Genomic DNA, 14,603 nt, shown 5'->3' with positions numbered 1-14,603 from the left:
TACGGCTGTTATTATTGCTATTTGTTATATTTAGCAGCATTACCTACAAAATCCACAGGGAATTAACACTGCATTGTATTAAAACTGTCCAAACAATCAGCTCAAAGCCTGTTTTTGTTCCAGGGAACTCATATTTTAGAATGGGGTGTGGAAAGGAAAAGAATTGGCAAAGGAAATTTGAAGTATGCTCATTAAAATATTAATGCTTACAGTTACACTGTCAGGCACAGCTAGTTCCTCAAACTAGCCGAGGAACAATGGCAAATACTTAATGATCCTCATACCCTAAGCTATTATACTAATGAAATTATGCTTATTAAAAGCCTCTTGACACATTTCTTCCTTATTTACAATTCCCACCAAATGTAAGTGCTTTTGAATGTTTAAGGTCTTCAGCACAGAAAATCACTAAAGGAAAGAGAGGAATTTTCATCTCTCTCTCTCTAGACATTTAGGGGTTCAAAAAGCTTTAGAGAAGGAGGAGATTTGGTATTGTTCTGAGTCAATTTGCTCTGGCTGAGGAAATGACGAGGAGGAAACTATGCCCCTGTCTCGGGAACTGTGTGGTGTTCCAAGATAAGGCGAGCACTTGCTAATTCGAGCCCACAAGCAGGAAACATGATACATCCATTTCCTTTCAGGCAAACAACACAGCTCCCTGGCAGCACAAAAGCATTGCTTCTCCCGCTAAATCTCAAACGGTCAGAAACCCATTGCTCCTCTGTGGACATACCGTTCTATATTTGCTTTTTGGATGTTATGGATAGAAACAGTACTTACTCTCCAATCACATGGCCACCAAAGTTTTGGGGTAAGGTTGTGGTTTTTTTTCCTTTTTCTAGAATATCATTAAAGTAGGTGCTGAGATTTGCTGGTGATTGCCATAAAAGATACACCTAGATACTTTCAAGCCTCATGTTGGAAGCAAAAAGTAATGAACACATTTTGTATTTCTTGCAGTGCAAAAGATTGTTTTCCAAATTGTTTCTTTGACAAAGTTTTATCATGTTTTTAGACTAATCAAGAAAGCAGGAACTGCCAGGGCAGGATTGATTGTTTGACAAAGTCCATTACTGAAGTCAGTTGAAAAGGTGTCTATTGACTTCAGGTTGACATTCTCAAACATTTAATGGATGTACCTGCCCGGCAGACATGATCTGTTTCATCATCTGAGGAAAAAGAGATAGCAAAACCTAAAAGTGTTGCAAACTTTAGAGTAAACTCTTACTCCTCCAGAATGAAAAATTATTTGTAATTTGTTGTGGTGCCTCATGATGAGGTTTTCTCTACTTCTTCCTCAATGTATATTTTGGTTATTATCCATTAAGACTGTTTTCTTTCATCCAAACCTGGAGATGGTTCATTAACTAAAACATACAAAGTGTGAGGTGGAAGTATAAGTTATACAGATATTCATTCAGGCCAATTAGATTCAGTGACTTGATTCTAAAGTATTCTGTGCAACAGCTCTGGACAACCTTTCCCAACAAAAAGCTCTATTGCTTGCTCTGTTTGACATTAACATATATTAGCATTTAGCATTAGAGGGAATCATCTGGTTTTGTCTATTACATTATTGCTATTAAGCAATGACCCCTCCAAGAATCTGTGCACTATCAAAAACTAAAAAGCAATATGCATTAGCAAAATAGAACTTTTGTTGCATGGGAATGCCCTGGGAAAAGAGTGGAAAATAACTATACAAGAGTTAAAGGAGTTCCTTCATTTCTTTGCCATAAGAAACAAGAATCTGTCAAATGCCATCCACATGTTTCCTACAGTGACACATGTATTTTCCTACTGGGAGACCATGGACAACCAACCTCATTTTTGTGTCTTGGGCGAAAGAGTAGGATAATGATACTGTATGTCTTTGGGAAATACTAACAGATTAACTGAGGAAAAAATACTGTTATGACTGTTTCATAGTCTCTTGTCTGGAGGATGTCTGCTGGACTCTGAAGAATAACTATAATTTTTTAGGGTGGAACTACATGTAATTCTAAAACAGCTGTTTCAGGAAAAGCAATGAAAGTGTTTTATGAACATGTATGGTAGGCATCCTTGTGTAAAAGTTGCTACCCCTTGTTACTGCAGATTTGCTTTTATTCTGAAGTAAATTATTGTTCCAATGTCAGGGAAACAAACACGAGAAACAGCAAAGTTACACACAACGCTAAGGATTCATTAACCATGCTGCTCAGACTGTGGGCAAGGTGTTCTCCGTCTTCATGAATAGTCAAAAAAAGTACCTAAGGAGTGAACATTTAAATTCCACAGCATGTTGCATGTGGCTGACCCTGCTGGTACTGCTGTTGCTCTGTCGTTCCTTTTAAGGTACTTCTCCAGGTGCACTAAGCCCTGCTCCTTCAATACCAACAGCTGGATTTGTCAACATAGAGCAGGACACTGTGAGCTGTCTTACTGCTGAGAGGGCCAGCGTCTCCTTTCCCCTGCATGGCCCGCCTGGCTTGCCAGGAACTGATAGTGCACCCACCCCTGGTCACCTCTCACTTGTTCATGCTCTGACAGCAGACGAACCTCACAGCTCGGGGTGTTGTGTGGAGCCTGCAGGGTCCTGGGAAGGAAAGATGCTTCTTAGCTTTTTCTTATTTTTTCTGATAGATTTTAGAGGAGTTAATAGCATATCCTCTTCCTTTCCCATAGGTATATCATATGTGGTAGATTAGGGGGGAACACTATATGGTCTGTGTCAGAAGACAATGACTGACACAAGTTTAGTGTGAGGAAACTTCACTTGAAATGATAGAAGTGTATTTTCTGACATCCTTGGAGATACATGACCTGAGGTAAAAATAAAGCTACGCATAATAGATACAAATAAAATGGAGTTCTCTATTAAATAACAATGCAGTACTTGAAACTGTGATTTTTCAGGATATGTTTTACAGGCTGTTTCACTGTTTTTCTAAGCCACTCACTACATAGTGCTGTGAGTGTGAATACATCACCAAGATGCACATCCTTTTCCATGCACGTGTGATTTCTCAGCAGCTCCCATGGACTCAGCCAAAGTGTAGACTTCAACATGTGTGTAAAGGTTTGCGGAAAGGGACTATGTGAGAAAAGAGTAAGTGCTGCAAAAATTGTTAAAGCAACTATATGTGATGATACGTAATATTTTGCAATTTTATAAACCATCTATTGTCTAACAGCTGGTTCCCAACACTGGAAAATATACAGACATCCTGTTTTCTAAAGCTGCCCAGTTTCCAATGACAACTTCACACAATAGCAACTTAAAACTGACTCAAAGAATTTTAAAACAATCAGCAAACTAAAGTGCCCTCCACTTATTTATGTGTGAGCACATATAAATCCTTTTACAACTGCTCCAGGCTAATGGAAGTGTGCACGAATAAAGCTGTGTAGATAAAAACAAGATATGCACCTTGATATAAGTCATGCTGTCTGAATCGCCTAAGTAGTCTAAATCCTCTCTCTATATTCATGCAAAGACCTTAACAAATAATAATATATATAAGAAAATAGCACACTTTTTTGCAAGCTCAGTATAAAACCAGCAACAGCCTGGAGAGCTGGCAACACGCTAGCTGCATATCTTGCAGGAGTTCTTCTGAATTCAGTCTTCATCATCATCATTCTGCAATATTTTTGAAATGCAAAATTATGCAGCAGAGTAAAAAAGAAACAAACCAGTACTTTTGCTGACCTAAAATCAATTCTGCTGGAGGGGAAAAAAAAAAAAAAAAAGAAAGAAAAGAAAGGAATATTAACCTCTTCTGGTTTAAATTAATGACTTTGATGATAGTGCTCCTGGCCCTGTCAGCATATACTGTCTGTGTGATGTGTCACAAGCACAGAATCTGGATTCTGATTCTCGCTTTGCTAGAACCATTCCCTGCTACAGGTGTTGCACAGAGTCTTTGTAGACATATGTGCCTGTTTCAACCAAGTTTCTAAGCTACTGCAAGGACGTGGGAGATCATCTCATTGAGGTGCCAGCTGTTATGAAGCTATGTAACCTCCAGCCACCCTGCTTTGCAGTGGGAATCCATACTATGGTACTTTGGCAGAGGTAGGAGCCAGCTTCTGCTGAACTTGAGCACCGTTGGTATCACATGGGACTACAGACAGAGAATCTGGATTAGTTTTTTGTAATTGGTAGCTTCAAAAGGAGGTTTGGAGATAGCTGAGTGAGAAATTCAGGGTTTGGTACCCATCCATCAACCACTAATCTCATTTTTTACTGTTTTAATATAGTCTTTATTGAGTTCATTTTGATTTGTAAGTTAACAGTGGGAGCAAAGATGTTTCCATTTTAACCAGGAGTGCATTTCTTGTAATTCCTAAAAGCATTTTCAATTGCACACAATTAAATACAATAAATGGCTTTGAGACAATCCTATTTCTCCAGTGCAGATAGTGATATAGTTTTGGATCAGGAAATTTAATTTAAATAGTACATTTGATCAAAATGACAGCAGCAGAGAGAAAAAGTGTAAGCAGATATTAATCAACATAAACTTAGATCCCTAGACTATCCTTCAGTCAAGTTTTACTCAAGTATCCATTTAAAAATGCAACATTACAATTTAACACCTTAGAAACATTAAGGACAATTCTTCTTTTTTTGAATCATAATCCAGGGTGTTATTTGTCTAGTGTGTGGAAACAATGCCATGTATCAGTTCACTTCCAGCATGTTAAGGTTGCAAACTGTCTGGCACTAATACTTTAAACATTATCACTTGACTTTATAAGCTACAAATGAACTCGTGGTTTTAAATATAATGTCAAATTTTGCCTTCTCTCTCACTCTCTACCCGCTGGTCTTCTCATTAATCTATGCCTGTTTACTTGGAAGAATTCGGACTATATACATTTCTGGAAAAGATGGTCATTAGAGATGAGCACATTCTGATGTCTGACACTGTGTTGTGGTATCATGTCACTGGTGTAGCAATAATGGTGGTTAAGGACTTTGTGTCATTCTCTTTATGAACTGAAATACTACTTGTGAAGTGCAGCACTGACACAAACAGCAACACAAGTGTCAAACACAGGCAAGTCCAACCTAGACAGCTGTGGGACCTGATTTCTCTTCTGTGATCCTTCGTGGGTGGCAGACATGGCAGAGTAGAAGGAACAGCAGCAAATCCAGTCCAGGTCTTTGCAAGTGAGAAAAGGAGCATTTGATTCCTGGTGTGGTGACCAGGTTAAGCTTATTGGCTACCCCCTGATGCCTTCCCAGCACCCCTACTGGGTGGTCTGTCCTCGTTCCCTTCTCTCCTCTTTGGGCACTTTGTGCCCTTCCAGTCTGGCTCCAGTAGCAGCACCTAAAGACTCCAGGAGCTGACTCAGCTCTCCAGCTGGAGATGTGGACATGCAAAAGCTACAATTCGGAGCCAGCTGTAGCAGTGGTAGCTTTTACTAGGCTACTACTCTTCCTAGTTTGATGGCTGGAAAAGACCAGAATAAACCAGAGTAACCCAGATGGCCTTTATTCTGGTAGAATACTTGGCAGCATATCACACATCATAACGAGGTCATTGCATAAGGAATACATGTTGTCAGAGAAGATATAATCTCTTGCTGCAGAGTCTTTGGCTTAGAGCACTGATCTAAGTTTGGAAATGGGATGTGAACAAGTGAGCTTCTCTATTTTGAAATCAGTTTGCTGGAATCGGACAACTTCAGAATTTACAGTCTCCTGTTGTTAGAAGCAGCCCCAGTGGGAGAACAGAGGGAAAGAAAGAATGCTTTCTTCCAACATCATGATGCTGTCCTGCATCTAGTGTTTTAGGGAATGATTCCTTCCAGTGCTTATGCAAAGTAGTTGGACATTGTCCTCTTCAGAAAATGGAGATTGAAAATGAGGATAGAACCTTTTAGTGCACAGATATGAGTATTGCCATGACCCAGAACACCAGACTGTATTTTTGATGACTAAGTTAGCAGTTTTCCATTCATAGCACTGCTGGGAACAATAAATGAAAATCATGTTCCAGTGAAAACTGTCAATTTTGAATTTCCTTAACCTCATTGCCTTTTTGCACTTAGTTAAAATGATATATTAACAGTAGAAAAAATTATCCAATATAAATAACAATTAAAAGCAAGTCAAATGCATCAATACATGGTGAGTGAGAAGGAAAGGAGCAGAATGGTCCCAGGAAATATTATCAGAGAATATATCTGACGCATTTGGCCAGAAGCCCGTACTAATACCTGTCTCATGTCACAGATTTATATATCTATATTTTAAAAATGCAGTCTTCACATTGAATCTGCTTCTTCCCATCTGGCATACACTGACTATGTCTACAGCAACAATTTTCCTGGTCAGACTTCCCAGAGTGCTCTATCATTTGCTACCTCCTTAACAAGTCTGTTTGTTTAACACTTGACTTTCAGAATCTGGCTTCTGGCTCATCAGTGACAATGATCCATCACTCAGAACTGGCAACTCAGGGCTTTACTGCATGGTGTGTGATATTAGAGGATGCAAATTATTGAGCAGACTTCTGTCCTCCTCCTGATGAAGTTAATATGAGAGCCAATTTTATGTGAACAAACCCTTCTTCCAGCTCCCCACCTGTCTTTTCCATTTATATGTGACTTATACTTCCAGGTTTGTTATTATAGATTTTCTAAAGCCCTGCTAGTTCTTTCCTGCTTGCCTAACCTCCCATTTTCTGACTAATATTTTCTCCTTTACTTATTCAAGCTGGAGCCTTTAAAAAAAGACAAGAGTTGTACGTCTCTAAACTACCTTTCCATATCTTTAAGACCTCTAATAACAAAGAGCATTTTGTCTTTCATTCCCATTTCACAGCCAAGTATATCTACTGATGGCACTTTGTCAAAAGAAGCTCTTTTTTTGTTTATAACTAAATGTCCTCATTCATTGGTTCTAGTATATGGCATGTCAATTTGGATAACCCAATATAAAAGTAGTCTAACACATAAAATAATAAACAGGAAGGAGGTATGGATTTCCTAGTCTAGACAGAAAGCTCTTAAAATTCACTGCATGAAATGGCTAGGAAAACTGGTGGAAAACTATAGCCTTGGAGACTTTTTCCCTGTTTCTTAGCCCAGAATATATTGAGCAGATGAACTTATTAGCCCATGATTCCCCTAAAATATGTGCAAAAAGTCATCTGCATTAGGAATTTCTAGAAGTATGAATGGGATGACTGCATAATATAGTTCAGAAAGAAGTAGAGTATGCTTATACACTTTTGTGTCAGTCTGGTATGGATAGATCTTGCCATTGGGGCTGCAGATTTCTCCAATTCTATCAAATAACACACCTGCAAGTATACCTGTCTTAGTGGCTGTGTAGCTGTGTTGAGTAAAGGCAATGGTGACATAAAGCCTCCTCCCACTCCTCCCACAAGAAATCTGACAACACCACACAAAATTTTATCAGCTTCAAAACGTGTTCAGACTCCTCAAGTAGGGATCATAACATGGAGTAAAAGATATTGATTATTCCCAAATTCACTGGGAAACTAGAATTGTTTTATTTTCCTATGGTCAACTTGAATATAGAGCAGGCTGGATCCCCCAAAAGATGTTTGGGGAAATAAGCATACTGGGACGCAGATTTTTAGTTCAGTTTCTGGAAGATAAGAGAGATGGTTTCTCTGTGTTTCAGGTCACTATTTGAAAAACAGAAAACTTCCTAGTGCTGCCTTGTAGGAACGTTGTCAAGAGAAAGAAAATGAGGTAAAACGTGACACAGGATCAGACAGAAAGCTGATTCTGCTTTTGCAAATGCTTCCTGTAAACACACTGAGTTTTTTCAAGTGCATTTATCTGAGGAGCAGGTGTACAACACATACAAAATATGATACATTTAAACAACACTATGAAAGACAATGAGATCTTTATGAAACATCCTTGAAACATTTCCCTTCTTATTGCTAGTCTTAAATCTAGTGCACTTACAAGTGGTCCCTTCTGCTCTTCAGTTGAATGTTACATGATGCCACGAATTTAATAGTGAAGTCATATTTCCAGATTACTTAACCAAAGACTTCACTTGAATGAGTAACTATTTCATGTTGATGAAGAATAATTGCAGTGTATCTTCATGGTGAATTTGAAGAAATCAGGACTGTGAAAATCCTATACAGCTCAGCAGAATTTTTAGAACAGGGACCAGTTTTGCTTTTGTCTGTTGCCAATGGCACACACTGGGACCTCAGGCAGACCTTGAGAATATAGTACACAGACAGAACCAAATAACACCAACACCAATAAAACTCAGCTTCATGTGTATAGGAACTGAGAAAGAGTTTTTTCACCTTTTGCAGAGGGCTGTGCATCCTCTCAGGCTTAGCAGCATCACAGTAACTTTTGCTTTTTTGCTTCATGGCTTCTGGAGCAACAGAGATTTTCCTCAACTAATGGCATTCTCTTTTTTCCCCCTACTGACCCACATGAAAATCCTGTGATAGAGAATGCAGAAGATGTCACATAACTAAATCACTTCTCAAGTGCTCAAATTCTCAGAATCTGATTTAAATATTCCAAATAATTTTATAACAATCATGGTAACTAGGGAACTGCTAGAGGTAGGGAGATCCACACATGCCACTTTTCCTCTGCCTGCAGCTTTTAAGATTTCTACAAGGAAGATGGTTATTGTCCTATCTACTAAGTCAAGGTCACCTAAAGATCTTCCTGTTTCCAGCTCCCCTGATCACAGTATGACAGCTGACTTGGGATGTGTCACAAGGCAGCAGCTTGGGCCAGTGACTCAAACAGGACACAGTTTTCACATAAATAGTGCTAATACTGAGAGAAATGGCAACAAGGATGTGGGTTCAACTGAAGGGAAAGACAGCATGTGGTGGTGAAGCATTAGCAACATGTTTGAACATCAGCCCTTCAGTGGCAGCATGACAGCAGCTAATCTCATTCCTCTGTATCACTCAGGGTCCTTGCATTCTCCTCTCTAGTCCTCCAGAAACATTCTTATTCCAAATGAGAAATAACTCTGTGACTTGTGGTGTAATTAAATAGGCAGGCATCACGCCCTCAGTACTCAGGATATACTATGTCTCTGTTACCTCTCAGCTGTGTTTGAGAAAGGCTGAGGCAATACAGCTTTTTGGTTGGATTTCTTATGCAGGTGGCAGTACTGTTTGCTGGAGCAGCTGTGTCTGCATGCTTTATTGTCTTCCAGTATTGCTGCGGAGAGCCCAGAGCAGCCAGGCAAGAGATGCTGCACTGTGACTTCTAATGCTGCTTATGCTGGTGTCAAACCATTGTAGGAAGCCATCGCTTCTCCTGTGCTCCATCTGGGATAGGAGTCAAGGTCACCTGTCAAATCTAAACATACTCCGTCCTTGCTGATTTCTCCAGGAGAAAGAAGAGTGTCTTAGACTTATGCTGTGTTTTATTTTCCAGCTAGATTTAGAGGTACCATTTTGTATCAACTACTAGGCTACTATCGTTTTGTATAATCACTTCTATTACTGAAGCAAAGGGGATTGTATCAATAGCCAGACCTTACATTCATGAAGATAATATGTAAATCCATTCCAAGATGTTATGTGCAGGCCTGTCAGAGAGATAAAAGTAGTTATTAATGAGGGATATTTTTTTTCCTTACCCTTATTATGGCAAGTCCAAAGAAAAAAGTATTACTGTACTTGGATGAAAGCAAGAAACTATGTGATGAAGAGACCAGTCTTATTCTTGGGTGTTGTCTATTCAAAGCACGATTTCTTCCTTGTATATAAATTATTCTTTTAAAGTGATTCTGTCATCCTCAGGCTGTGTTTTGTTGCATCCTAATTACTGCTTCTTTTGTGCTTTCCCCACCCCTTCCCCCCCATACAGCCATTGATTTATCAAATGCTTAACCATCTTTAGCAGAAAGGACACAGATCTGAGGTAGTAGAATGAAGAGACAAAGATTCTTCAGAGTGTTATTTAAATATTAATCAAACACACAGCGCAAACACGTTTTTGCAATTACACCTACTGTATTGACTGAGTATTTGGTGCTCTTTGTTGTCACATGAGCTGCCAGAAGCATCATTATTTATCCACTGAATACAGAAATCTCATCTTTAGGAAATGAAGTATATTTCTGCTTCCAAGCAGCACACCAATTAATGTGTTGGCATGTGAACCTGTCATATAAAAAAAGCTTAGTGCTGTGCTTTCTCCCCATGACAAACCCCCTGCAGCTGCATGCTCAACTGCTAGAGCCTAGCAGGATTCATATTCAGACAAGCTAGTCTCAGCACATTGTAAGTGCCATGGTTCTGCCTTAGTTCTTCTTGTAGAACATGTTAAAGGAAAATGGTCTGTATTTTATACACAACCTCCCACTTTAACATTGCCATTCATTTAACCAGGAGCCAAAAATCTTTGTGAGCCAAATGAGTGTCTGAGTGGTGCCATTTTCCTTATATGTAAAATTAATCTGAAGCATGGAGATGGAATGACTTGTCCATAATCACAAAAGAAGAACACAAAGTAAAATTGATACTCAAGAATGACACTTCTGTCTTTGTAAGAGTATCTTCATTTCATAAGCCTATTCTTTTGTCTGGAAAAAAAAAAAAGAAAAGAAAATCAGAAAATACTATCAATAACGGTCAGTACAGACAACTGCAGCTTTTCCTGCTTTTCAAGGCAGCAGCTTCACTTCCTATACAAACTTAATAAAAGGTACTTCTTCAGATTTTGACACTTATTGCATAGTAGTTAAGTTTGCACCAAGCAATCCTAAGTTATTCTTTTGCCATAGTTTATTCCTCTTCTACTTGAGGAGATGGAAAACAGACTTGTGTGAGTTTGATTTTCATGTATTGAAAATGGGACAATAGTAACTTTAGATTTATCTGTTAAATAACCTCAACCAAAATTCCATCAACAATACAAATGTATGCAGCATTGTTATGAAATAATGTCCAGGAAATTTTCAACAAAATAATTGGGGGTGAAAAAACCAGTCAGTTCAATGTAATGCAAAAACATTTTTTTGACTCTGACACATGCTTTCTGAAGCACACAGCCAGGGCAGTTTCTGCTCCTCAGCAGGGGCCTCTGCCTTGCTTCTCTGGCAACTTATTTGCAGAAGAATATTAATTCCCTGTTTCAGATATTTGAATTCACAGTCCAGTATTTTAACACATACTGATGGCATTTTTGACCACTTAATTGACATCTGTTAATTTTAAATAATTTGCTTTAAAAAAATCATGTTATATTGATGCAATCTCTTAGTTATCCAAGGAAACAGAAGGATGGCCCAACCAAGCAGACATATGGCTTCTGTGGAAGGTGCACAAGTTACCCGTACAGACTATAAATGAAGAAGGATACCATCAATGGCTCTGCTGATTGAGAAGTGCAGGAGGCTCTAGGCAAGTAGGACTTGGACCAGCCTGGTGCAAACACCGCCTCCCAGACATCACTGTCTTGTGTGGGACAAGGACCAATGTCCCACTTCACCCTGAGTTTACAGCCTGAATCACCTGTCCTGGGTCATCAAGAGTTTACTAATAGTGCAGATCAGTAATCGCCTCACTTCGAAATTACATGAGCATTTATCAACTTGTGGTTTGCACAGATACTTGTGAGTACTACTTAATTAGGTCTCCTAGCCCACACTGACCTATATATTCATAAATATATTTAATACAAAAGAAATCTCTGAAACTGATTGGTGGTCACACAGGAAGTACTGGGAGAAAGAAAGCTCAAATTTCTGAACTCCAGATAACTAATTGAGGAGTACAGCACTACCACATATGAACATAATTCATCGTTCTCAAAATGTTCACTATTATACTTATTCCCTGAAGAATATCAATGTAGCAGGAGACTTTTTACATTACTGCATGTAGCTCAGGTGTTACTGCAGTGAAAAAAGTAGGAAAATCTGATTTAAATACAGATCCCTCTTCCCGCTCCTTGAATACTTGCTTATTGGATACTTTAGATCCTTATTGGATACTTTAGATCAGCATTCAGGAAAGTTTACAAACAGCTCCTCTTCCTCCTATTCTTCAACTTTGTACAACTTAATTTTCACCTGAAGAAGACCTTAGTTATAGCAAAATAAAAAATAATGAGCCTATAAATAGAACACTAAACACCATTCTCACTGATGGCTATTTTTGAACAAGCAATACACCAGTTAGACCTGTCAGCAGAATACTCTGTTGCAGTATTTCAAAGGCAATGTATTATTTGAGTAAGTAGAGACTTTTTCTGAGAAACCTTACAGGTTTGGGCCCCAACAGACTTCCTTCAGCTTCTGCCAAGACAGTATGATGTACGTATCTGTTTCATTAATTGTATATGTGTTAATACGTGATGTACATTTAAAATGGAGAGTAATAAGGATAGAACTGGGAAGGGGAGCTGCTTCTCCTGGGAAACAGGGGAGCAGCTTGTGGAGGAAAGAGAGATTGCACACCTAAGAGCAAGGAGCAGAAACAAGGTTCTACCGCTTGGGTGATGGAAAGAGACGCTTGAGAGCCAGAGGCAAATGTGCAGATGTTGCAGGACTTCCAAAAAGCACTGCATTGAGAACCACTGTTTACATGATGTACTGAGCAGGCTGAAATGTGGTCTTTATTTCTACCATACATAGTGTCTCAAGGTCCTCAGTGTGCCTTGTCACTCTGAGTTTTCTCTCTTTTAAAAAATTCTACTTTATATTCTGATAAAATTTGGAATTTCAGTATAAATACTTCTTGGTCTCTTTTAGGTTCTCACAGTAAGGACAAACTCCACCTGAAGCTGTGTCTGAGTCAGGCAGGCTCTTCTCAGACCACAGGCAACAGAAGTGCTGTGGTGCACTGAGGATGATTTCAATGTATTCCTTACCCTAAGGTCTTCCTTGTAATCTGAAAATCTTGTGCTTTGTTCTAAACCTGGATGTCTTCTGTTTTCTTAAATGTAGCATACATACTTTGGTATTTCCTCCTTAATTTTAAGAATTTTAGGAAGTCTTAATTAATTTTAAGATTTCACTCCAGTCATTCATGCTCTGTTCATATAGGAAATTATTTTATTCTCAGGCTCTTTAAAATAATCTTAGCAATTAAGTAATAAGTATCATGCCGTATTGCACTGTAGCAAATTGTGATTTACTGTTTGATTTAGGTTCACGCAGAGGCCATCTAGGTTAGGTGTATGCTCTGGTTTTGCGAGGTTGGTAAGAACGCCTTGCCAGAGAATTGTTTGCTGCACATGCAGAAAGATCAAAATTATATTACTGTCTTTGTAATGCATTAGGAATCGTAATGAAACCATGAGGTAACAAAGTTTCTACCTCTGTCTGCATAAAGGAATCTTTGTTTTGGTTTATGTAGTTATGCCAAAGGCATTAAATTAAACATGCTGACATCTCTATCTCAGATGGTTCCTTCTGATTATTATAATTACTCTTTATTTATCATTCCAGTAAAAATCAACTGCCAGTAATATCAAGGGAACAACATTAACTCTGAGCTGGTTTGTGGGATATTGAGATGGCATATTCCACTATTCCGGCTTTATATCACAAGGAATGATGGTATTAGTAAACAAAACAAATGTACTCTGGTGCATGGAGATCATTCTGGGCATCTCTGTGGATGGTGAGAAATGTGTCTTTGAGAACAGACATAGCCTCATGCTTCTCCATCAGCACAAAGCTACAAAACTGTACAAGCTTAACACCACTAAGTTTCTGAGCACTTTTGCTGTAGTCCTAAGTGTTTATGGCAATATAATTCAGAGTTTTTCTGAGTTTTGAGGTGCTATTAATGACTCTGTAATCTTTCGTTGGAATGATTCTTGTTAGGTTTTTCTGACACACTACTAGAATAAAGTTGTCTTTATGTATTGTGTAGATCTTCAGCATAGATTTCCAGCAGAGGGCAATCTTGTTCCTAGGTAGATTGCTCATTTAACCCTCTCGCAAACAGCCGTCCCCTCTGCATTTCAAACGGAGAATTAATCCAAGGGCACAGACCACATTTTTTTTTTCCTTGTCATTCACTTAGTAATTTTTCGATGCTTCCATAACTTATTCGCTTATCTGATTGAAGAAATTCTTAAGCTTCACAAAATAACGTCAGTATGGACCTTGAGCTGTCATCTGTTCTACCTGCTTTTTTCAAGATAGGATTCGTTATATTACAACTACTCTTGACTGATGCTGTTTTTTAAAATCCTTAATTGGGGGGAGAGGGGGTAGATGCACCACCTTCCTGGACTATCTATTCTAGTTTTATGTGTCATGGATAGAAACACATTTTTAAATTTCCTTTGATCTATTTCAAACCCAGTACTTTTTATTTTGTCTGTGGGGGACATAAAAAAAACTGTTTAGCAACTATGTGAAGAATTACTCTCTGTTGCTGCAGAAAAGAATCTTGCACTAGCACAGGCGAATAAAACATCCCTCTAGCAAGCTTTGTCTGAATGCAGGGCACTGACATTTCTGACAGCGTAACTATTTACTTATTTGGTTTATTAGTTCTCATGTCCTTCACAGTCTGCTTTGCTTTTGCCTTTTCCACCCCCACGCACATTCTGTTTTCCAGATGCCACCATCTTTGTTTGTTTGTGTTCTGGACGTCACAACTACC

At 38.7% G+C, this 14,603-nt stretch overlaps 1 protein-coding gene across 1 annotated transcript in view; it reads left to right on the top strand.

Moving 5' to 3' along the window:
* Positions 1-686: 686 nt before the first annotated feature.
* MYCT1 (myc target 1) overlaps positions 687-14,603 on the top strand; it is a 22,726-nt gene continuing 8,809 nt past the window's right edge. The window contains exon 1 of the mRNA XM_010161553.1: positions 687-811. Within this exon, the coding sequence (XP_010159855.1) occupies positions 760-811 (52 nt within the window). The 5' untranslated portion in view covers positions 687-759. The remainder of the gene's footprint in view (positions 812-14,603) is intronic.

Source organism: Eurypyga helias, unplaced genomic scaffold (assembly GCF_000690775.1).
Source record: "Eurypyga helias isolate BGI_N326 unplaced genomic scaffold, ASM69077v1 scaffold32370, whole genome shotgun sequence".
NCBI lineage: Eukaryota > Metazoa > Chordata > Aves > Eurypygiformes > Eurypygidae > Eurypyga > Eurypyga helias.
The sequence above is the reverse complement of the archived record's forward strand: the minus strand, read 5'-3'. Positions and strand labels throughout refer to the sequence as shown.